Source organism: Cupressus sempervirens, chromosome 4 (genome assembly GCF_028749045.1).
Source record: "Cupressus sempervirens isolate cs-2001-9-10 chromosome 4, ASM2874904v1, whole genome shotgun sequence".
Lineage (NCBI taxonomy): Eukaryota > Viridiplantae > Streptophyta > Pinopsida > Cupressales > Cupressaceae > Cupressus > Cupressus sempervirens.
The window spans coordinates 620,484,444-620,510,366 of NC_143121.1; the positions used below are offsets into that span (position 1 = coordinate 620,484,444).

The 25,923-nt window shown below is 35.6% G+C and overlaps 1 protein-coding gene and 1 pseudogene across 1 annotated transcript; both read left to right on the plus strand.

Annotated features, from left to right (window-relative positions):
* The first annotated feature begins 2,282 nt into the window (after positions 1–2,282).
* Positions 2,283–7,780, plus strand: LOC149562749 (uncharacterized). Its single transcript, XM_089826164.1, has 3 exons — positions 2,283–2,702; positions 6,493–6,926; positions 7,039–7,780. Exons 1-3 carry the CDS (start codon positions 2,538–2,540, stop codon positions 7,475–7,477), a joined length of 1,038 nt encoding a protein of 345 aa, XP_089682290.1. The 5' UTR covers positions 2,283–2,537; the 3' UTR covers positions 7,478–7,780.
* An 8,022-nt stretch (positions 7,781–15,802) lies between these two features.
* On the plus strand, positions 15,803–24,923 carry LOC149562750 (DEAD-box ATP-dependent RNA helicase 32-like; annotated as a pseudogene).
* Positions 24,924–25,923: the final 1,000 nt, after the last annotated feature.

Sequence of the window (25,923 nt, forward strand, 5' to 3'; positions counted from 1 at the left end):
TATCAATCGAATCGAATTTATATTGGTCTAAATTGCGAATTTCTTTTTGATCCAAATTTTCCTGTGAAAGTGCTACAAATTTGTTTTTGGTCTCCAAGGGATGCTGCGGATAGGGCTTTTGCTTGAAAGAGGTGAATCTCGAAATAGGGTGACTGAGTTTAGCTTGATACTTCATTTTTTTCGTCTTTGTAGCCGAGCTCGACTTATAGTTGTGTAATCTTTATTATTTAATTAAATTAGGTTATAAATCTTTCTCATAATTAAAGATAATCATTTTAATTATTTAATTAGCTAACCAAGTCTTCTATAATTAAATAAGTTCTTTATTTAATTATTTCTTTTTCAAAAAAATGATTTCTTCTAAAAACAAATAAATTTTTAATATTATTTATTAGGTTCGTGCACATGAGAATTAATGTATCTATTTAATTCATTTATTATTTCTTCTTTAATGCTCAAACAAATAATTATTTAATGTTAAATGAGTCTTATAATCCACCTTTAAGTTCCATTCAATATCATTCAATTAATAAGACCAACACACTTAACCCCAACCATATAAATTAACTTTTCAAAATTCAATCTATCTAATTCATGTCGCCACTTCTACCTTGTGAATCATGTTGTCTCAATAGATCTTAGCCATTCATCAATCCTGCTAACATCTACTCTCAACCGTTGATTGAAATACATGAAATCTATAAAAGAAAGTTTAATTTGACATTACCATCAACCACTATCTTCAAATATCTATGTAATGTAAGATGAATATAGTGCTATGAATTTGAGAGCCAACATTAAATACACTACAAAAAGGAGGAGCAATGGGGCCTTCACATAGAATGAGTGGAATTGTATCAGTATGAGATTATTTTACACTTCCATTTTATTTCATTAGGGTAGAGGAGCCATTACATGTTTAGGGTCTTAATACATGTTATAGAAGGTGAACATAATAGTCTAGTAGGTGAACACAATAGATCTATACCCTACACTAAAAATGCCTCATCAATGCATATCCCCAAAAATATGCATCTAAATTTTAAAAATAACCACTCATGTGGTGCCACATCACCACACCATTAAACATGACTTAATGAACACTTATTGGTATTATCACTTCTAGACCATTTTGGACACCTTCACCAAAAAAAACATGCCAATGTGGCATTGTATTTGACCATGGCCACTTGAAATCTTGTTTTTAAGTAGAGGATTTGATAAAAAATTGAGAGTAATTTAGAATTTCCACATAAGATTTTGAGAGACACAAAGTTAGAGTAAGCATGTCCAAATTCCTCTTTGGCCTTATATTTCTATTATTTAAGACCCTTTTGCATATCTCTTAAGACCTCGTGGTTGCATTTTATGATGTGTGTTTCTCCACTAATTCTTGATCTTTATATATCTATACATCCATATACAACTTATAAATATAACAATTATACATTATTATGTTCACAATAATTGAATAAAATTGTACATAATAATATATAAAATTAAAAAAGATTATTCAATTAGATACATTTCTAAGTATATAAGTTGAAGATTGAATTTAGAAGACTTGAAGTGGATCTATACCATCCTTACACAACTTTAATTCATTTCTTTATACTTTTCAACTTTACATATATATTCAAAACTTCATGATGATTCTCAAGTGAGCAAAATATATTTTATAAAGCTACAAAACTTAGTTTACTTCTTTTAGAATAACCATTCTTTCAACAAAACTAATATATTGATAATTAATAAAAAAGAAACATAAGAATATATCTTAAAAAATTACATAATTGATATTTTATAATAATAATAAATTCATTAAAAATGAAAATTAAATCTAATGAATCTCTCATCTAGATTTTTCAAGGGAGGATGTGTTTATTAGTTGGGAATTATTAATAGATTGACATTTAATCTAAAAAAGTAAATCATTTAAATTAATTACATCTTTATTTTTTATACTAAATACATCAAATTTAATATTTTATATAAAATTAATTATATAATTTTTAAAATAACAAAATCATTTCTTAAGATCTTAATAAAAAAAACATAATAGAAAGTTATAAACCATCAATATTTTCCCCTTTAATTAGAAGAATCTACCAAGAAAAGTGAATAAAATAGCATCTATATACTTGTAAAAAACACATACCAAATAGTAATCATATAATTAAAAATCAAAGAGTAAAAATTAAGTTAATAATTTTTTTATTAAAAGTGGGCAAAATTAAATTGATTATTACTTTATTAAAAGAGTAAGATTTTATGTTAGGAGGAACAACAACTAGTTGGGATTAATTAATTACTTTATAAAGAGAGAGCAAGATCTTATTATCTTTCGCTGCAGGCCTAGAAGGTTCTCAAACTCTCCTTACCCTTCTACTCTCTGTTTATATGACCATGGTTCACTGAAGGTACAATCGGCAACGCAAATCCATTCTATAACTACAGTTTTGTTTTTAAATTTGTTTCTGAATTTATATTAACTCGAAGAATTATTCTTGAGGAGCTATTGTGTTCGATATCTGGAGATGGGTGTGGATTATTACAAAGTTCTTAAGGTAGGGCGAAGTGCAACGGACGATGATCTGAAGAAGGCTTACAGAAAATTGGCAATGAAATGGCATCCTGACAAGAATCCCAATAATAAGAAAGAAGCTGAGGCCAAATTTAAAGAGATTTCAGAGGCTTACGAGGTTTGAACCTGGAACTTTGACATCTTAGTTAATCTTTGTTTTGCTTTATATCTGAGTGATTAATCCTCTTTCTATATGTGATATGCTTATCTTTCATTCCTCTGTTATGAAAGCGGGTTATGCGCTGAATTGGAACTCATTTTATTGTGCTTCTTAGGGAATTGGTAAATAGATCCGGTCCCGTAGATTTAATTGAATCCGCCCATTTTTTCGTTTTGTATGAAATCCGTAATCGGCTGTGTAAGTTTTACGCTTTTTGAGATTTTGGTTTTGTGTTTTCTAACCCTAAAACAGCATTTGAGTCAATGCCATACTGAGTTTGCATTTACACGCGATAATTTCGATCAAATTCGCACAAACCGATTAATGAGTAATGGTTAGGGTTCGTTTAGATTTACATCAACCCATCACGGAGATTAATCAGTCATATGGCTTAATTATGTGTCGTGTGAGGAAGTGGGTATTCACCAAACCCGAAAATAGGTACTGGATTGGAGAAGATTCTCATGGCTTTTCTTTATAAGGCTCGAAGCAAATAGTACTACAACACATTTTGGCATTTATTTTTCTAGTTTTTTTTCGCAGTCTCTCAGATCGATCAAAGCTATCAACAAAATCGATAAATCGATTTTCTTAAGTGAATTTTTGTACGGCTAGGATTTGTGAAGGGGGTTCTGAAGTCGTTTTGTTGCATATGAAACATTTATTTCTTGCGAATATGGTCAATGATTTCATGACCCCTGCGGCTTGCTTGCCTCTCAATTATGGCACGTGCTTCTCCCATCTTGTACAGTGCTCTCTTTCTCTCTTTCACCCCCTCTATATTTGTACAATATCGACCGGAATGAGCGTGCAATAAACGGGAAGCCTAACGGGGTGTTTGTCAGAACAGGGAAATTTTTCTTAATCTTTCCCGTGTTTTTGAGAACCTAGTCAAATTCCCTAATCGGGTCGAATGTAGGAGGGATTTGTTTTCGCTTCCCTTTGGCTTGTGCCTTAACATCGTGTCTAAGCTGGGAAACAATTGTAAATTTTTGCCAATTCAATTATGGCCAAATGTTGTATATACTATATACGTATGTCTTGTGCCTTAACATCGTGACTAAGCTGGGAAACAAGTGTAAAGTTTTGCCAATTCATCTATGGCCTAATGTTGTATATACTATATACGTATATAAAACATTTAGCTTTTCCATGATAGAAATTAGCCCTGGCTTATTTCCGCCGCTTTGATGTGAAAATATTTTTATTAACTTTTGATGTCGACCAAGGCTGTAAACCCGAGTGTACTAATGTTGATAATGAATCAACGTTTTGTGTCTTTTTCTTATTTCTTTGAAGTATATTCTTATGACCTTTCATAGTTTTGTGGCAAGCTGTGCCATTACAACTTGTTCTGTTGCAGATTTTGCAGCACTCATTTCCTGCTCTTTGTCATCCGTTAATCTTTTATATATATTTTTAAAAATTTATCACAATTCTGAGGTAAACATTTTTTGTTTATTTACAACAAGTTTAATGGTCATCCACACCTTGTCTTACTGGGGGTAGGGGAAACGAGTCAGTTGTTGCCTATGTTTGAGTGACCGCCATGTCAAAAAGCCTAATTACCACTCATCAGAATCCCTAAAAAATAATAGCATATGTACTGATAGCTGATTGCACATGTACTAATTGATGATCATTTTTTAGCTTTCTTGGTTTCTGATTGGTCAATTTGTGCAAAAAGTACTATTTTTTTGATGAGCAGCTATTGTGGGCTGAGCATAACGGGTTGGGCCTACGTATGTTCACCAAAAAAATGGGCAAATCTCGACATACAGATTAGGAACTGTAGGTGCGCGAGGTTAGCCTAGGTGGCTACTGGGTTGTTTCCTCTATTTGATCCCTTTTTGGAGGTTCACCAAAAAAACAGCAAATCTTGACGTACGGATTAGGAAGTGCAGGTGCATGAAGTTAGCCTAGGTGGCTACTGGGTCGTTTCTTCTATTTGATCCCCTTTTTTAAAGTTCTTTGTGATCTCCGATTCTTGACAGTTTACTTTCGAAGGGGTGTTAAGTCTGTTTATAATTTTAGTGGTATTTCTCATATTCTTTGGAGAAGTTGAAATGTTTTCTATTGTTATGATATCATTATTTATAAGAAATACATTAAGTTCTTTCCAGCTCACAGTGATGAGTTAACTCTGGCTGTTCACATTTGTTGTTTCAAATGCCTGTAACTCAATCTTGTTCTTGCTTCCACAAACACACTCTAATCAATGATGTGTATTGGTTTTCTAAAATAATAAAAGAGGTTTGCTATCTATTCCACTGATAATGTGGCTTTAATGTGCCCACTCTTTTATTACCCATCTCCTGTTTGCAGTTGAATTACTGAATAATCCCAAAGTTAATTTTCACGTTAACAGTTACTAAACTGACTGCCATTTATCGTGTACCATGCCTATTAGTATTTTTGGACTTCGGTCATGCAATGAATGACATTTGAAGGATAATAAGATATGGAACAAAAATGTGTGAAAATATAAAAGCAGCTGCAAGCATATTTGGAAAACTTGCTAAAGCCTAAAACTTGCCAAGGCCTTAAAAATAAATTTGGGGAACACTCGGCCAGTTTTTGGGAAAAACTTGAACCTAAAAATTTTTAGCACCTTTTTGCAATCTTCATTGAGAAGATGCATCTGATGAGGCAATAAATGAGAACGCAAAAGAAACAAGCTTAGCCTAGATATATTTAAACATAAAGTGGGCACAAAATTACAGTTTTGCGAGGAATGCTGATATCTGGAAGTAAAATAAGAAATAATTTATGTAAAACTAGGAGTAATACCTCATTTGAATTCTATCTCCCTCTTCTTACCTCTAACAAAATCTAAGGGAGAGGTAGAACTAGAGGGTTCAATCGTAGAAGTCTGCAGTGGGCGTGATTGTGCCTCTTCACTTAGTATGTCTGACTTAGTTTGTGACTTGTCCTCCATCCTGGATGTAGCTCTGCCTCTAGCTTCTTCTGACACTAGGAATGACCACTCATGCAACTCAATGTCATCCAGTGTGAAACCGAATCCACCTGCCTCCTCCATTGTCTGCCTCACCAAATCATTGATGTCATCCTCTTCAAAAGCTCTGCATCAAATACACTTCAAATTGATACAAATCAGTTTGCAAGTGTTTGGAAGACTATTTACCTCACACAGCAAAATACAAAGTTGAGGAATGAGAAATGAGAAATGAAAATTAATTTGGGCCATTTTTTTTTTTCTTTAAATGCTGCTTTAAAACTACAACCGAGTTTTTAACATAAACTCACGGAGGTACTCAATGAGTTTTTGCCAAAAATTCAACAAGTTTTTGGTGCCAGTAAAATCCGTAAAAAGGTGCTAGACCAGAATACTGTGTCAGTTTTTGTGATTTGGAGAGTACTCTGGCAGTAGTACATCTATGGTTGGAAGCATTTCTCATTTCTATTTGTATGGTAACATCTCAATTTGGTTTATTAGCAACATCGGGTCTTTTATCTTGTAGGTTCTCTGTTAGTCTTTGATTTTATTGTTTTTTATTAATTTAACTCATACTATTACATGTCCTTTGTCTATGGATTCAGTTTGTAGTAACTAAACTTACTCTTGTTTCAGTGCAAATTTAAGAGTAGTCTTGTAGCTATTGCATTTCTGTATTTTGTTTTCTTCAATTTAGCTTTATCACTAAAGTGGGGTTCTTGTCATAAAGCTTATGAATTATTATTATTTGTTTGTGCTTGCTTCTGAGGTTTGGTTTGCCTTTGATGACAGGTTTTAAGTGATCCTCAAAAGCGGGCAATCTATGATCAGTATGGTGAAGAAGGACTAAAAGGAGTTCCGCCACCTGAAGCTGGTGGCTCTGGTTCTGGTTCCTCATATTATAATGGCAATGCAGGGCCAAATGTGTTTCGATTTAATCCCAGGAATGCTGAAGATATATTTGCAGAATTCTTTGGTGGTTCAAGCCCTTTTGGAGGAATGGGTGGCTTTAGTAGCATGGGTACAAGAGGATCAAGATTTCATGATGGAATGTTTGGAGGATTTGGTGGCACTGAAAATGTTTTCAGATCCTTTGGTGATGCATCTGCTGCTGGGCCTCGTAAGGCTGCACCGCTGGAAAACAAGTTGCCATGCACCTTGGAAGAGCTTTATAGTGGCTCTACAAGAAAAATGAAAATATCAAGAAATATTGTGGATGCTAGCGGGTAAGTTGCTTTTAAGTGAAATGCTGTGTTTTACTCTCATTTTTTAATATAGCAGGTATTATTTTAGTACTAGTACTCTTTTTGTCTGTCTTAAGTAATTCTTTTTACACAGGAAGTCAATGCCAGTTGAAGAGATATTAACCATTGAGGTTAAACCTGGATGGAAAAAAGGAACAAAGATTACCTTTCCTGAAAAGGGCAATGAGCAGCCAGGTGTCCTTGCTGCAGATCTTGTATTTGTGATCGATGAGAAGCCACACAGTGTTTACAAGAGGGAAGGGAATGATCTAGTAGTTACTCAAAAAATTTCCCTTGTAGAAGCACTCACAGGTTGCACGTTGAATCTGGTAACTCTGGATGGTAGGAATTTATCCATTCCTGTTACAGAAGTTATAAGTCCTGGCACTGAAAAAGTAATTCCAAATGAAGGAATGCCCATTGGCAAAGAACATGGACGGAAAGGCAACCTACGTATAAAGTTTGATATCAAATTCCCAACAAGGTTAACTGCTGAGCAGAAGTCAGGCTTAAAGAGGATTCTTGGGGGTTGAACATTTTTTCTGGAATGACAATCAATGCAACTAGATCTCTTAATTTCCTATATGGCTGAAGGAAATCTTGTATGGTTAAGAGAGAGATTAAGGACTGGGTTTGAACCTACTGGTCCCACAACGATCATATTGGTTTAGCAAATGCATGTAATTATGGCACCCGATCTTAAAATTAATTTCTTTGTTGGAGGGTATAATATAAACTGCAATGATTGCAGAATATTTTTGCATCCAAACCAAATTGGTTTTATCATGAGATTGTAAATTCATTGGATGAAATAGAAATGCAATTTTTGTTAGAAATTTTTCAGGGTACCATGAATTGGCATTGTTGTCCGAGAATTTTAGCTTTGTTGCATTTTTATTCAGGAAGATTTGAAGTGTTTTTTTATTGCCGGTTAGTTCTCCGTGAGACTATAATTGAGATTATTCTTTTTGGTTTTAGAAGAACAAAATCATCAAATCTTTGTTCAGTCTTCATTTAACAGCTCTTATTTTGTTACCATGTGAACTGAATCAAAATGGTGTTAGGTCAAATTAAAATTGATTATTATAAACAGTTTATCTGTTTGATTTCATCTTTTATACTTGCAGGAGTTACTGAGGAAATGGCCTATGAAGAACTTCTTATGGCAGCGGGCAGATGGGTTTGCTTCTGTGGATTTTATAAGTGTCTGCTTTTATAGATTTGCCAAATAATAATTACTAGCCAGTTGTTTGGGGTGCATTAAAAAACCTATAGGGTAGCCTCAGATTAGTGCTAGATCTCTTCGCTTGGGCACAAAATGGATGCTTGATGGATTGGGATGAAGTGGATTGTATGTCAGACATGAGTGCGGAGGCCCTAAATTGTGCACTGAATTTTACTATATTGTAGGACTTGAGGACACTGTTTCAAGGGAGGATCTTACACTGTCCACTAGGAAGATTAGTTGAGAGGACATTTGTGATGACATTATTAGCAGCAGAAGTGCTGAAGGCTTGGTTGGAAATAGTGTCTACATTGACAGGCTTGACAAATAATGCGGAGGCCCTAAATTGTGCACTGAATTTTACTATATTGTAGGACTTGAGGACACTGTTTCAAGGGAGGATCTTACACTGTCCACTAGGAAGATTAGTTGAGAGGACATTTGTGATGACATTATTAGCAGCAGAAGTGCTGAAGGCTTGGTTGGAAATAGTGTCTACATTGACAGGCTTGACAAATAATGCTCATGAGAGTGCATGACCAAAGAAGCCCTTAATTTGGGCTAATATGTATTGGGTAAGACTGGAATTACCCACCAAATTTCTCTAGTTTCAGCAAAGTTAATCATGCTAAGACGGACTTGATGAGTAGTGCTCATCGGAGCCCACGACCAGAGAAGCCCAAATTTAGGCTTCCTATGCGTTGGCAGATACTGGCATAAATAAATAAATAAGTTCTCTCAGTTTTTACAATCTTCCCCTTGCTAGAAACTAAATCAAAATAAATCAGGTTAACACGGGGACTTTATGATATCGCCTTTCAGGTGACTTCCCTAAAGGTTAATTCAACGGGTATCTTTTTGCAGGTTGTATATCTTAAGGCAAACTCAAAGGTAGTTTATTCCTTTGAGCTTGCTTCTTCACCTTAAGTTGTTAACTGCATTCCATTAGATATCTTCTAAGAAGTAATTGTATTCCATGGATATCTTTTTGCAGGTTACGTATCTTAAGGCTATGTCAAAGGTAGCTTATTGCCTTGAGCTGGCTTCTTTGCTTTCAGCAGACATTTAATTATTAATTCTTCTATTATGAGCTGTCCATTTCAATGGTATAGAATGGCCTTTGACCTGCCTCTGGGTTGAAGTATTTGGTTGGGAAATACTTTGTGTTACCACCAAGATTAACCGTACGTTATGAGCCACCCTTTAAATGATTGGCTTCTGTGCAAATTTTATTTAAGTTGTTCAAACTACATTAGGGGATTGCCTATGATGGTTAAATTGTGCAGATTTTATTTAAGTTCTATGATGGTTAAACTACTAGCATAAATAGGCGTTGATATGGACAATTTAGGACCATGGAGGCTCCTTCCTCATTAGTTTCCTTTCAAGTCCTTATCATGGAAAGTTTTCGGCATTTCTTGCAGCCTATAAGATTTAAGGCAAGTCAAAGATACTGTATACATTTGCATATCTTCTTACAGGCTACATATCTGAAGGTTAAGTGAAAGGAATTGTATTACTAGGAGCTTGCTCAAGCAGCTAGCTATGTTTGATGAATTTTTGCATGTCATCAGAGTGACCATCTCATCTCTTTTTTAATTGGAGACCAAATTACAACCGCCAGAGCTGTAAAACAGCGACAAAATTAACAAAAATGAGCTGCAAGGCAGTAAAAGAGCAGCAGCTAGCAGGAGCAAAGTAATATGTTCATTACCAACCGTTACGGACTGCCTGCTGAAACAACTAGAACATATATCAGTATCCGGCAACCTGTAGCAACATACATATAAACAGCATCAAGCACTCCCTTTAAGTATCTCAAAAAAACATCAGCCCCTGAATACGCCACGCTTTCAACAACAACCCCGATGTGCATTAAGTGTGGTTTTTCAAATTAACAGCCTCAATGTAAATTTTTAAATCAACAGCGTTAGCATAATCAATCATATTCTCATAATGAGGAATGTCTCTCTCCATAAACACACGCTACTGTCATCATGCCCAACGGTGTAAACTCTCTTCAGAAATCGGATTTTGTACCTTTCTTGGAGTCCCTTAAAATGTATGCAACAGTGCAGGGTTGCACGGGGACAGGGTTAGGGGTAGGGGCCTAGGGGTATGGGTACAGTTATTTTTCAAAATAGGGGACGGGGTACTTGGATAATATTTTAATTTTTTTAAATATAATTTAATATTTGTAGTAAAGTGTAAAAGAACAGTGGTAAAGTTAGATGTATTATATTTTTTTCAGTTTAGGTTAAAATAATTTATGCTATGCATAACAGAGAAGGCAGACTTCAAATAGACAAGGTCATAAATATTATAATAATGACATATTAGAAGTGATAAAACTTCTGATTTGATTACAAGTGATAAACTTTTGACTTGAGCAATGATAAAGTTTATGTTAATTAGTATTGTATCAAAGTTTCAAACTGTTTAGGTGTTAAATTAAGCATGATAAACAAGAAGCTGCTATGCAAACAAAAAATCGAAACAAAAATTAGAAATCTAAATCAAGGTCCATAGCTATGTTGCTCTACATTGAGTATCTGGTATTTGGATACATGTACCTCGTACTTTGATATGTGTACCACGGATATGGGTACGCAAACAAAAATTAAAAATCTAAATCAAGGTCCTTAGTTATGTTGCTCTACACTGAGTATTTGGTATTTGGGTACATGTACCTCGTACTTTGGTATATGTACCACGGATATGGATACACAGACAAAGAGTATGAATTTTAATGGAGGATAATTTTGTAGAATAAAAATATGAAGGGTTGAGCTTGAGCACTATTTGGATTTAAGTTAAATGGAAATGTAAAATGATACATCCAAACTTCCGGAGGAAGTTATATCAGAGTTTGGGTCATGGCATTGTGGTGAGGTGCAAGTAAAATTTAGTTTTCCAAGATCAACATCGAGGGAAGAGAGTTTGGACAGTGTCAAAGATGAAGTAACCCAATTGACGAAGCTTGGGCCCAAAGCCAAAAACCATGTTTCATAGACTCTATTTTGGAGGAAAGAAGACAAATCATAGTGGGAAAATGGAGAAATGCTCATTGATTGGCACTTGATGTGGAACACTTTCCAAGCTATGATCTTTAAATTTGATAGCTTAATCCATTTTGAATTATTAAGGTTGTGTTGGAGATAGCATTGTTGGTGTTGCCATTGGTCTAAAAGGATAATGAGGCGGGAGTATCGTTGTGTTTCCCTCACTTAGAGGTATTCAAAAGGTTTATATGGTGGGAGTTGATAAATTATCATTATGTTTCTTTCACTTTGAGGTATTCAAAAGGTCCACTCTTGGTATGATATGTTGGGTTGTGGACAAGGCCTTTTACATGTTTGGTTTAAGGCATATTCATGTGATTTGACTTTACCACAAGTTCTAGCTCGAATGAAGGATGCAATTACTGTAGGATTTGCATAGTGTGTGTAATTTGATCCATTCCAATATGTAGTATGGAAATGAATAAGTTTGGCAGAGGTTGTGTACATTGTCCACTCAATAATTTGATGAGTATGGCAAAGGTTGTTTAAGCCGTCTACTCAATTGAAATGCAGATCTTGTTGGCATCTTTGATGCATGAGCATCCTAGGGTAGTCAGAATTCTTGTGTGTAGGGACTTGAAGCTCAGATTTGTGAAATAATAGTTCGCGTGGTTGAAGATATGTTTGAGACATATTTGAGGACCTTGTCCTAAGTGCGCATGATGATTAGAGTAATCATCTTGTAGTTGGAGCCGTTTTGGTGAGTGTGGGTCGCACGTTCTTAATTTACTAGCAGACTTCAAAGATCGTTTCCGTGAGCTTTGATCTGAGGGAGTTGGCATGTGTGCTCTTGGATTTGGATAGTTGGATGGAATGTGGACATATGCCTAAGGGTGTGTATTCTTATGTGGTCTTTTGAGTTAGTTATGCATTGTAAACTTGGGGCCTATCTTAACTATTTAATTATTTCATGTATTTAATGTTTGTAGCTAAACCAACTTGTGGCTTGAGGGTGTATTTAATGTGAGTGTTTATTTAATGTCTACTATGCTAGGCCAATTTGTGGCTTGGTTTAGTATACGTAGAGGGTATTGTGAAGTCTATGTCATTATTCATTTAGCATGGAGAAGATGGAGTAGCTGAGAGGAGCAAAGTTGAGAAGAGCTAGTAGCCAAGTGTTGGCTTGGGAAACAAGAAGGTTGTTTGGTGATTTGCAAGCACAAGTTTAAATTCTTCTTAGGGTTTTCTATGAGACTGTAAGGTTGGGCTAGCTAGGAGTTTGGATTTTGTCAGGTTTTGCAAAATTGTTATTGCAATTGCTGAGGTATTTGGCCGTAACCCAGAAGACCTTCTAACTGGGCATGTTGAATGTAAATCTTATGATTCTATAATGAGAGTTGGCATTATTGTAGATCTAAATCTCTGTGTTACTGTTTCTATTTTACTGTGTGGTTAATTGCTGGAGGCTGAGGACATCTCCTTTCAAGATTCTCCTGCCTTGCACTGTGTCAATCTTTCATTTATTTTTTGCATGTGGGCAGTTGCATTAATTCAGTTCGGGCAGTTTTTCCAACTGCAATTCTCATTATATATTTTGTTGTTCATTAATCAGAAAAATGCTATCAGAGCAGTGATAATGTGTTTGAGCATTTTGAATAGATGATTTATAGCTGCGATGAGTTAGAAATGGTGATGTTAAAAGTCTTAATTTGGGCAAAGAAGAGGATAGAAATTGAAGTTTAAGCGGGGCTCTGGAATGTTATTTATCGTTAAGGTATGGGATTTAAAGATATTGAATCTTGTGCTAACTGAAGGTATGATGGCCCCTAGACTCTGCATGTTTTCCATGGTTGGAAGGTGATATACAACACATGTGGGAATGGTTATTGTTTCCCAATTCTTTGTTACTTACCAGGAATCTTGGACCAAGTGACATATAAAGAAGGTCGATTAGAGCGACACAAGTAAGATAATGAGATGAGTTGCCTGTAGAGTGATTATCAGATAGTTTCAGAGGCATGGAAAGTGTAGGAGCAACATGTGTTGAAATCTTTTGGCATGTGAACATGACAGTGATGGTATTCTGCAAACAAAAGAGCCATTTTCATTCAAACATCCAAATTCTTTGCTTGACAATAGTTTGCGCTGTGCCTAACGATTCAAAAGGATATGAAAATGGCACGAAGATTGGAACATTGAAGTAAGCATATTCTTGATATTTTGTTTTCCACAGAACTAGTTAAGGTTGCAACATTCTAGTAAAATAAGCTATTTGATGTTCCTCAAATTCCAAACTGCGTGGAGAGGCACTATTTGCTGATTGTACATTTTATTTTCAAATGTTGGAAATCTAATTTCTCTATGGAAAGATTACGGAAATCTACTATGGTTAAACTGTTACTCATAATCATGTTGTCCTTGATGACCCAAACACTAACTACTTGTTGCAGGTGCATTATTGATTGATACATAGCTCATATTTGATATATATACAATATTGATGGCACATTTATCCTCAGCAAAGAATAAATGATAGTTGATTCATATAATGCAGATATGAAAGATCTCTAATGGATTTTTTTGCTGATCTGTTGTAATTTTATATTTTTAAATATGTTTTCCTATTTATTTATGTTTTCTTGCAGAACTAGACAGAAGTGCAGAAATGTTTTGTTTGTTTTTAATGGCTTTATAACATAGAAAAGAATAGGGAACAATAACCATGAAACATTGAAATAAATAAGTATTCAGTAAAAATCAGAATTATTGCAAACTGTACCAAGTAGATTTGTCTAAATTATAGAGCCAAACAATAAATCCAATGCATTTCCCAAAGCTCACATACAAATTTGATTTCAAACTGGAAGTTGAAGATTGTTCTCAAATCCAACATACATATGGAGGAGAATACAAGCAGTACTCTATACACCACGTGGTGTATCTACTGCAAATGGCGTCCCACAGGCTGCAATGAACCACGCCCCAACTAGAAAGATGATATGCCATGCTGAAACCCCAATGAGAATTGATGCCTCTATCCTTAATCACCACGTACAATGCCTAAGAAATTTGGTGCCAAAGATAACTGAGGGCTACATCCCAGCCAATCACTAACCTAGGGTTTGTGTCCCATACTAGAAATCACCCATTTAGAACAAATTCATAAACAAGTTGTCAAATATGAAAAATATGATCTTAGAAAGAAGCTTCTATCTCCTTATAACTCCTCTCAATTGCAAATCGAAGCCTAGGTGTCTCCAAGTGGTGTTGGGTAGTGAAAGTGTTATAATTTTTTATTTTAAAGTGGCCATGTTACTAGAAAATGACCTTTTTCCTCATAGACAGAAATCTGTTCACTAAATTGCCTTGAGACCAAAGAGAAAGATTTAGAGAATTTTGAGACCTTTCCAACAAGCTATTACACCATAGGATGCGCATCCAGATGAGGCCAAAAACCCCTTATTACTCCAAAATGGCTAATAACTTAGCCTTATTTAATTATTAAACACTAACTTAAGAAATATTAAAAATATAACCCAAATAGCCACAAAATGCCCAACTGACATCACAAACCATAAAATCATACTATCACCTGTCTATGACTAAAGTCGGAAATCAAGGATCCACTGGCAGTCTCATCCCTAAAATTTAGGGATGCTCCTAAAATTTAGGAAACAAGCCCTATCCCTCTGAAACTGAACCCAAAGAGTAATCTTATGGAGACCCAACCTTGGGCAAGATCATACCTCCTAAAAAGTAGGAACTGCTTCCTAAAAACAAGGAACGTCTCCCAACTAATCAATAACTGCCAGAACATTAAGTTCCCAACACTGAATAACCATACTGGGTCTCTCTCCAACCCTATCAACCTACAAGACCCCATAATAAGCTTACTCACACGTCTTTGCTAGACTGAGCTAAAAGAGGGGATATGACAATCCTCCCCTCTTGAAGATGCTTGCCCACAAGCAATACAACACTAATCCTCCACTATCCCAAGCAATCCAAATACAGAGCACTGATTGACCCCAAACTTGTAGTGTCTCGTCAGGACAAACATACTCCCCACTGTAAGGTGTAGAAGTGAAGTAGATCACATTGTCACAATAGAGTATCCACCCCTGAATACCCTCGTGCACAAGAATCCAAACAAATGGTCATCCTGTCCTCCTGTCAAAATTCAGAGCAGTAGCCAATCCCAAAACAGTCATGTTATGCAACCCGTCCCAAACCTCATACAATCTCCGTGGAAAATCTAAGGCACCCGCTCGTATGTGTTGAGATATTGAGGGACATAGGGTTATGATCAAATCACTATTATTATCTGAGTCCTAATTAGTAATCATACTCCTAACTAATCCACCTTGAGACGGAAGTGGGCATGCCACTAATACATTTGGCATCGATTTGCGACGGCTATGTGTCGCAATTACGACAGCAATGTGTTGCCACTGCGACAGTAATAGACATTATTTTTTAGTCGCAAATTACGACATCTATCCTATGTCGTCGTAATTACGACACCTATCCATCGCTATACAACCACTTTATTGTGACATCAACCCCATCGCAATGCTTGTGTTGGACGTCGCAATTGCGACGTTCACCACAAGCATTGCAATGGGGTCGCTATGGCGATGACGCCAACTGCCGTCGCAATGCATGTGGCAGATGTCACAATTGCGACGTCTGCCACAAGCGGTTGCTGTGGCGGTGACGCCAATTGCTGTTGCAATACTTGTGACGGGTGTCGCAATGGCGACGATTGTGGTGACGATGCCAACTACCGTTGCAATGCATGTGGCGGACGTTGCAATTGTGACGTCTGCCACAAGCATTGCGACGCAGTCACTGTGGCGGTGACGCTAGTTGTCGTCGCAATGCTTGTGACGAGCGTCACATTGGTGATGTCTGCCACATGCAATGCGATGGTAGTTTGCGTCGCCGCCACAACAATCCCGTCACAATGCTTGTGGCGGACGTCGCAATTGCGACGTCCGCAACAAGCATGGCGACGACAGTTGGCGTCGTCGCCACAGCGACCCCATCGCAATGCTTGTGGCAGACGTTGCAATGGCATTTAATCAACCATGTACCTTCTCATAAGCATTGTGACGACAGTTGGCTTTGTCGCCATAGCGACCCCGTCGCAATGCTTGTGGCGGACGTCGCAATGGCATTTAATCAACCATGTACCTTCTCACAAGCATGGCGACGATAGTTAGCGTCGTCACCATAGTGACCCCGTTGCAATGCTTGTGGTAGATGTCGTAATGGCATTTAATCAACCATGTACCTTCTCACCATTTTTAGTGGAAGGAAATAAAAAATTCACCAAAGGTGAAATTCTAGGTATAGCTATGTAGGGGTTACCAAGTGGTTATCTTTAGTTAGTTCAACAAATGGTCATTTAGCATTTGTAACCCCAACATCAAACCATTTTTATCGAATAGGATATTTGCAACAAAGTTAATGAGCCAAAAATAAATACTTTCTTATATTCCTACTCATGGGTGAGGCATCAACATCATCATTCATTTGATGCATGTAAGCATCATGCATCACGCTGGTCTTTGCATGGCGTATTAGGTTAATAGAATTATATTTATTCAACAATTTGTGTTTTGTCATGTCCTTGAGTAAACTTTTGGGCATGACAGAAATTGTAAACCGTTTATAATTAGTTTTTTTTTTCATTTACACAGTTTAATGGCAAGGTTGAGGAATTTGATTAAATTGCCCATTGACTCCTATATTTTGGTTAGTTTATGAACATAGGTAAATATTTTAAAGTTTATTTCAAAAGGTTGCTCACTAGGTACGCAAATAACACCACTTCAGCTTGAGACATGATTTAATACCAAGATTTTGGTATGGGTACAAGAATGTTAACAAGGTTTATAGTCAATGTGTCTAATCATGGGTTTAGACATCGCAAAAGTATGATCCGCTTGTGAAATATTACAATTTAGTTTGATGTTGTAGGTTGTAGTATGCTTTTGAATTTACTCAATTTTGTTCCAAGTCTTATAGAAGATGCTGCAAACCCAGGCTTCACACCTGTTTATCATAATGAAAACCAGGCTTCACACCTGTATATAATAATGAAAATAACTGAAGTGTCAAAAATTATGTTTTGTTGCTAAAAGGTATTTCAAGCATGTATCAAACAACTTATATGCTTGAAAAGTGTGGATTACACATGGATGTGGCTCTTCTGAATTTGACAATGTCTCACTGCATATCATGGTTTAGTTTTATGTTTTATTAGATAAATTTGGTGCTTTCTTTTCCATAATTATGATGCTCACCTTTGTTTCAGGTGATTGAAAAACTTTACCAATTAAGGTGGTCTCTTGTTGATGGTGTCGGTGCTATTATTATCTCACCAACAAAAGAGCTAGTACTTCAGATCTTTGAGGTGCTACGGAAAGTGGGAAAGCACCATACTATAAGTGGAGGCCTTTTAATTGGTGGGCGAAAAGATGTAGACATGGAAAAAGAAAGGGTGAATGCCCTCAACACCTTGGTCTACACACCAGAGCGGTTGCTTTAGCACATGGATGAGACTCCCCTCTTTGACTGTTCACAACTCCAGGTTACAATTCAAAAGTTCTCTTTAGACTATTTATGACAACTTTGCAAATGATAAAGGATAAAAAAAAATATTTGATTTGCAAGTTATTATATTACTATGATGGGGATGAAATTTAAATAACTAAAAATATTGTATATGTAATTCTAGGTAGGGCTGTACTTGTGCAGCAAAGATGTGAAGGCTCACTGTATGCGTGTAATGACCAAGTTGCATGATAATTTGTTGAATTTAGGAGTTACACAACCTACTTTCTAATTAAAGTTGCATACAAGAAAATGTTGTAATTTAAAACTCTTAACTAACATCTCTTTATCTTTACGATGAGTCTATTTTGATATACACTATAGTGTTTGTGGTTAACAATAGGTGTTGGTGCTTAATGAGGCAGATCGCATTTTGGATTTGGGATTCTCAAAATCATTGAATGCAATCCTATCACAACTACCAAGAAAACGTTAAACTATGTTGTTCTCTGCAACTCAGACACAACCAATGCAGGATCTAGCAAGGCTTAGCTTAAAAGATCCCGAGTATATAGCTGTCCACGCTGAGTCTATAGTAGCTACTCCAGCACACCTACAACAAACTGCAATTATTGTTCCTCTCTCACAAAAACTTGATATGCTATGGAGTTTCATTAAGAGCCATCTCAATTCAAAGATACTGGTATTCCTTTCAAGTTGCAAGCAGGTTGGATTCGATAACTCTTTCTTGCACCACTTTTGTGATATTTGGTTACCTAAATATTTGTTTGGGATAGAGTATGATAGCTTAATATAGGTAACAATAAATGAGGTGATTTTATTCCAATAATTTGATATTTGGTACAGGTTAAGTTTGTTCATGAAGCTTTTAAGAAGTTACGTCCTGGTGTTCCAATAAAATGCCTTCATGGGCGCATGAAACAAACTCAAAGATTACTAGTACTCTACAAGTATACAGAGGAACAACATTTCGTTCTTTTTGCAATTGATATTGCTTCAAGAGGCTTGGACTTTCCATCTATTGATTGGGTTGTTCAAGTAAGTTTAAGGTAGAGGCGTAAATGCCTTTCTGCCATTTATTTGTGCTGAAGTGAAATGCTCGAATGATATTATAATCCTACTGTATGCTGCATTCTATGGCACTAATTTTTGTTTTTTATTTGTAAATTTAAGGGGGATTTCCCAGAAGATGTACCATCTTATATTCATCGTGTTGGTCGTATAGCTCGTTTCACAGCTGCAGGTCGTTCTGTTGCATTCCTGATGCCTTCAGAATTGAAAATGCTGAACCAGCTCCAAGTAGCTAAAATACCAATTAAAGTGATTAAGGTACATTGTTTATGGTGGAAAGCTGAAAGTAGTTTCCCATAGAATTCATGGTTAGACTTCATGTTCCAAATGTCTACATAAGATTTTCAATGTTATACATCATATTGAAGAAAATGTGTTGTTTATCTATTTTGGGTGACCATGCAGGCAAATGAAAGCAAGCTGCAGTCTATATTAGGTCCACTAGCAGGAATTCTATCGAAAGATCCAAATCTTGAAATACATGGCACAATGGGCATTTGTGACATATTTATGGTCCATCCATTTGCGTTTTGATAAGGAAATTTTTGATGTCTCTAAATTACCCATAGAGGACTTCTCTGTCTCTTTAGGTCTCCCAACTGCTCCTCGAATCCATTTCTTAAAAAGAGGTGGAAAGAAACCAGAAAACATGGGGGGTGAACCTGAAAAAGAGATTGAAGAGGGAGAGGGAATTGGCAATGATTATGGTAGTGTAGATGATGGCGATGAAGAGGTCTTACTAAAGGTAGCTAGTGGAAACCCAAAAATAAAAAAAAGTCATTCCAAGTTGGTTAGGGATAAGGATGCTGATACTGCATCTGTGGAGTATGATGAATTGATGACCAAAAATGAGGATAAAGGGGATAATCTATTCTTGACCCAAAATAGACTAGTTGAAGATGGAGACACCAAGGCTATGAGGTATGCAAAATGGATATAGGTTAGGTCAAGGAATTGCAATTGCAATTTTTGTTTGTACTTTGACACTTACAAATGTGCTTAAATATTTTACAGTCTGGCAACAAGGGTCTCAAAGTAAAAGAAACTCAAGATCAATGTCAATAAACCAATTGGCTAGCGTGTTGTCTTTGATGAAAAAGGGAATCCAATGGCCCCATTGGCAGCATTTGCAAATAGGCAAGCTGGTGGTGTTCACGAAAACCAGATCATAGGTATGATTTTTAATTTTATCAACATATCATTTAAGATATTACAGATATCATTTTGGATAAGTGAAGTTTGGCAAGTTGTAGAGTGCATCATACCAATTTGATTTTTTGATTTGGTATGATTTTTTAGCAGTCAACTGCATAGATTTTGGTTAATTTACATTTGCCCACATTTCATTGGATCAAACATAGATATTCTCTCATGCTTTAACTTTTTTAGTGAACATAGATAAACATTTGCCTTTGAATACTTGAAACTTATGGAATTGATATGAATCCTGCTTAGCATACAGACTAACTTGGGATTGTTGAATACATACAACTACTGCATATAATTGTCTTCTAGACATGGCCCAAAAATTGATATCGAAACTAAAAAGAAAATTTATGCTAAGAATGCACCACTGGTATGCATCAAAAATCTTCTCAACCTAATGCATTACCTCTAGAACCAAGCAAAATTGAAGTTTGAACAAATGAGCTTAGGAGAAAGAAGTTATGTTTCCTTTGTAAAGAGCCATGGACTCTTGGACCATAGATGCTTGGGTGAATGACATATACATTACATTGAAGTGGTGTTAGATAAAGACTTGGACTCAGAGGATGAAGTTGTGGTATTTGAAATGTTTGTCAGTCATATTGCTGAAGGCATAAGAACATGAAGTCACAAGGAAGTACGCTTGCTAATCTCTTAGGTGCCCCTAAATATCTTCCCTTCAAGGGTTTGACATTTGTGGAGTGCTAGCAAGGGGGAGGATGACTATTTTTATTAATGGTAGGGCAACCCAAAACTTTATTGGTGAAGGTGATATGGAAATGAGATCATGGATATGGATGCAAACTAACATCTTAAATTTTCCTTAGCATAGTATTGGAACACAAATAGCTATAGTCCTGATAGGAGAGCTGAATGCTGGGATTCTATTCCTTTCTTGCAATGGAATTGAGATTGTGAAGTGTGTGCATATGAGATCTAGGGCTAATGTTAATAACATGATAAATAACAATAAACTATTTTTAAACTAGATTTGGGATAGCTATACAGAGAGGAACCTAGATCTCAAAAAATGAAATGTGAAGTGTTGGACAACAACAAACTATGAAAAGGAAAACATAATTTTAGGCTAGATTTGGGATAGCTGTGCAAAGAGGAACCTAGATCTCAAAAATGGAGTGGAAAGTGTTGGACATAGGTGTTGGGTGCCCTAGTTTGAAGGTATCTGAAACTGACATAGATGAGTTGTATTACTGTAAGAGGCTTGCAATGATGTCCCTCAAAATTTTAACCCAGAATAGCAGGATGGGGATTCTGAGTAAATTAGTTCAAGCTTTTTGGCTTGTTCAAAGTCTGTTGCAAATTGTAACAATCTTCTTTGTGCTTTTGTATCATCTTTGCTGTCGGATCTATACCTGCACTCACAAAAAAAGGGGGAAAGATAGTCATGTTGCATGCGGGCTTGCCCAAGTCAAATCCAATGTTGGTGTTCCCACCTCCACGCTAGCTATTATGATGAAAATATGTGTCTTAGGGAGGATAGCAACAAAGCAATAATGAAATACTGAAATGAAATGATTATACCATAGATATGAAACCCTCCCATGGAGTTTCACCTAAAGTTGTGGATGTAATGCTCTTTATGGAAGTCCTGCAAGTGTTAATGCAATAGCATGTCAAACATGAGTCCATACTTAAATGAAGAATTCTTATAGGTTGCTACTCAATATTCAAAAATCACGAATGGTGGAGGTTGGTACTCACAAATCTAGTAATTTGGGCCCCTTTTGGAGGGAAATGAACCAAAAAAATGGGTCATGATGTGTCAGGGTCTAAAACAGAAGACTTAGGCTCAGAATTAACATTTGATGATGATGAAGTTGCATGTTTAACAATTAAATTATAGGGTAACATAGATGGTAAGTGGGTTTAAAATGATCTATAAAGGAAAGAAAACTAAAGTAGGTGCCAAATAGAGTGTAAAGTTGTGAAGGGTATACAATTTATGACACTATAAAAGGTTTGGTGAGGAAGAAAAGCTTGAAGATAGAAGAATTTGAAGGTTTAAATGCTAGTCATTCCATGCACCAAAACTATCAAGCAACTAAACATTATAATGATTGCATTCTTTAGGGGAGTATTCAAAGAAATATTGAAGTATGGAATTTAAGTTCACAGACGATGGAAACGAATGTCCTCAAAGGGATCTCAAGTGAGCTATACAAGCGGTGACAACAAAGAGGATGGAGAGAATCATTTAATGTGACCAACTGTACTGTCTCTTCTAAAACACAAACAAGTTCAGATTCCACAACACCATTGCAAAAACTAGGGTTAGAAACTTATCTTACCAAGTAGGAAATCCCTTTCATTATGGTTGAATATAAATATTGCAGCCATGAAATAAGTATAAATGTATATAAAGCTTAATTAAATTGTTAATAAATCATGTATAAATAAAAATATATGCAGATGTATTATATACTCAGACATATGGTAAGAAAATATTTGTAGCATATAAACTTTTATGGGCCATAACTATAGTGAGTGATGAATAAGAAGATATGATGAGGTGCCCTTTTTGTCATAGCCCTAGGCCTCAGGGCGGATACTCTCTCCCTTGGCCCCATGCCTAACTAGGTTGGTGTACCTAGCGGAATCATTATGCCATTCTCCTTCATCATTCTATCTTAGTCCCTCCACCATGGCTAAGTTCCTTTAGCTATTGCATAAACCCTACCTTATAGGTTAGGGAAAGACTACAATAGGGTGCCCTAACTCAACCCTAGGTCCAGGAGTGGAACCTCTTGTTCCTCTTGGCCTCATATTTTAATGAAGTGGTGTACCTAGTGAAGCTCCACCGTTCTCCCTTATTGCCCTTTCCTCCCACCCCATGATTATTGTGATTGGATTGATAAACATACTTTCACATCATACAAGTATAGATCACAAATATTGAATATATTAACATAGATCTAATTACAGTATGTGAATTATGGTCTTATTGTATAGCATGAATATCTAACACAAAGCCCTCTGTGTCTTTATGTCTATATCTTCCAGACGTGCATGTGTGTACTCCATTTGATTAGTACACAAACACACTTTAATATTTATACATTTTATCTAGATTGATATCAGATCAAGTGAAATAATTTACACACTAGATACATTTATGTGTAGCACTACATATAAATAGCAATTTGAATAACTTGTGTTCAAATTTTTAAACAACAATATGAAGATCCTGTGCTTAGAAATCTTAGAATTAGTCTTACCTTTCAGCGATCTTCCTCAGACCTACTCCCTGCCATGGTCTGCTGATAACTTCCTTTGATGCCAATAGAGGTGGATATTTCCAACACATTTATACTTCCTCTTGGTTGGGGAAGAGGCACGTCCTTTCCCATGGGGCTTTATTTAAATCCCACCCTTCCTTAAAAGACATCAATTCATATATGATTTCTTCATGCTATGATGTCTAATTGAATTACATGTTTTTAGTAATAACAATAGAGTAAATTAAACATTGAACTAGCATTTAGCTATTCATGCCATGAAACCACAGAAGCATAAAGAGAGCAACCATAGCACTGCACACACTATCATGTTTAATGTTGATAACTTCATGAAAGAAAGTTTAATTCTAGTACATTAATTTGTCTTTATACTAATCTATATTGTTGTTTATGCTAAAATTCAATCTTTAATTACTCTATTTTTGTGATGCAGATGAATCAAACATGAAATTAGTGGTAAGAATATGAATTGTGTGTGTCAATGTATTATTTCTTACCTTTATCATGGCAATTGTTCTATCTTATGGTTGGATCCTAGGCAACAACATATCCTAAGGTGGATTTAAGGATGTTTCTCACGTAACATACGATATGTTCCCATTTTAGTCATGCAACTTCTAGGACTAAGTCTTGGATAGATATAAGAAATTATTCATGAGTGCCCTGTTATACAGTGTTCGTGATTAAATAAATATGCAGCCCATACATGAGACTGTCACTGCTCTTACTCAAAGAAATCCTTCTTTAATAAATCTCTGCCACCATGGTTTTCTTTAGATAAATCTCTACCACATGGTTTTCTTTAGACTTGCCAATCCATTCTTATATACAGATTGAACCAAGTGCTGCATCTTAGACATACCGAACATTTCAAGATGGAGATTTAATATTAATGGTGCAATTACTTTTTTTGACAGTTGGTCTTGTATTATATTAGCAAAGATAATTGCTATCATATTATCCAAGACAGAGACAGTTGTCTTGTATTACCGAAGACAATTACTTATGTGATTTTCTATTGGTTTTATTATCAAGTTGATAAGGTTATTTGCAGCTCAATATTTCTTTATCAAAGGCTTCCCTATTTGCAGCCATCTCTTCTGTTAACAAAATCTACCTCCCTGCAACAATAATTTGTAACCCATATACTACTGCCGCACTACATTCAATGCTATTATAATGCCATATTGGGTTATCCTTTGGAATCGCTGGTTCTTTATACCTTTTTACCATATAAGTTTGTTTTATTGGTCTATCTGGTAGCTCCTTATATGTTTGAATTTGTGAAACTATGTAGTACAAGTTTCACTCAAACAGTTGTTTTATTACCTGTTAATTAATGTGTGTCTTCATCATTGTAGTTGAAGAGCGATACCGTAAACTTAAGGAAGAGATGAAACACCAAGACAAGGAGGATAAGCTTATTTTGAAACAACGATTACGTGAAAAGTGAACTAGAGACGGACGTAAACTGAAAAGGGATGCATCATCTAGTTCTGAGTCTGAAAATGATGTTGTATACAATGACACCAAGAAATCAAGGAAGGTGTATTTCCACATTGGTAGCTCAGATGATGATACAAGCAATGACAATGAAACAAAGAAAACTACTAATTATTTTATTGTTAATAAGTAGTATCCACATGGTTTCGAGGAATGAATAAACAAATTTCTATCTTTGAAATTTCCATTTCATTTTTATTTATGGCGTGAAAGTTAAAATAATGGTATTCTATTTTATCTCAAAAAGCAACATTTCTTACATAATTCCATTAGCTTATGAAAAAAACTGAAATAGAAGATCTGATTGTGTCATCCTATGGTTTCCATTCAGCAATACATATAAAGAAAAATCTACTTAATTTATGTGTTTTCTTTTTCATCTTAGTTTAATAGTGCACAAAGATTCCATTAAACATAATAGGAAAGTAAAAATATAACCATAATCACTTTGGAAATGCGCTGCCAAAACTGAACTGCACAGAGATTTGTTGTTAATGTGGTTTCATTTTGTGTGGTACCAGAAGGTCCATGTTTTTCCTTGTAATAGCTCTCCACATAGCTATTAAACTGATAAATGAGAGACAGTGTTGGGACAAGAACATTCAAACTTAAAGATATTTTTAAAAAATTGTAGCACAATATGTATTCTGGTCTATAAATAACCATACCAATGATTGCTCGCCAAATGGTTGCACTATAGGCATTGGTCATGAATCCATCAAAGAACCAATTACAACACCTTCTCTAAGAGACCCACATTGGCCAAACTTAATGACAAGCATTGAAGCCTCCAAGGAAAGTGGTAGATTTCCAAGCAAATGACCATATAGTGTTGGTTCAACCTTTTGCTTGTGATTAGACAATACCTTAAGAGGACCTATTGAAACCAACATATTTGTAGCATCTTCAATAGTTTCTTGAGGAGGTGGATCAAGTACTTTTTGAAAGAGGAATGTAAAATATTAAATGATTAGCTAATTATAGATCAATTGAAAGCAAAAAAATGCAAACATTTTTTGGCTATTTACAGTTAAAACTTAAAGAAATGTAATGGTTGATTGTAAGAATAAGAACTTCGATTAAACAATATAGATAAATATACTCATACTGGTGAAAGACAAAAGCCAGACAAC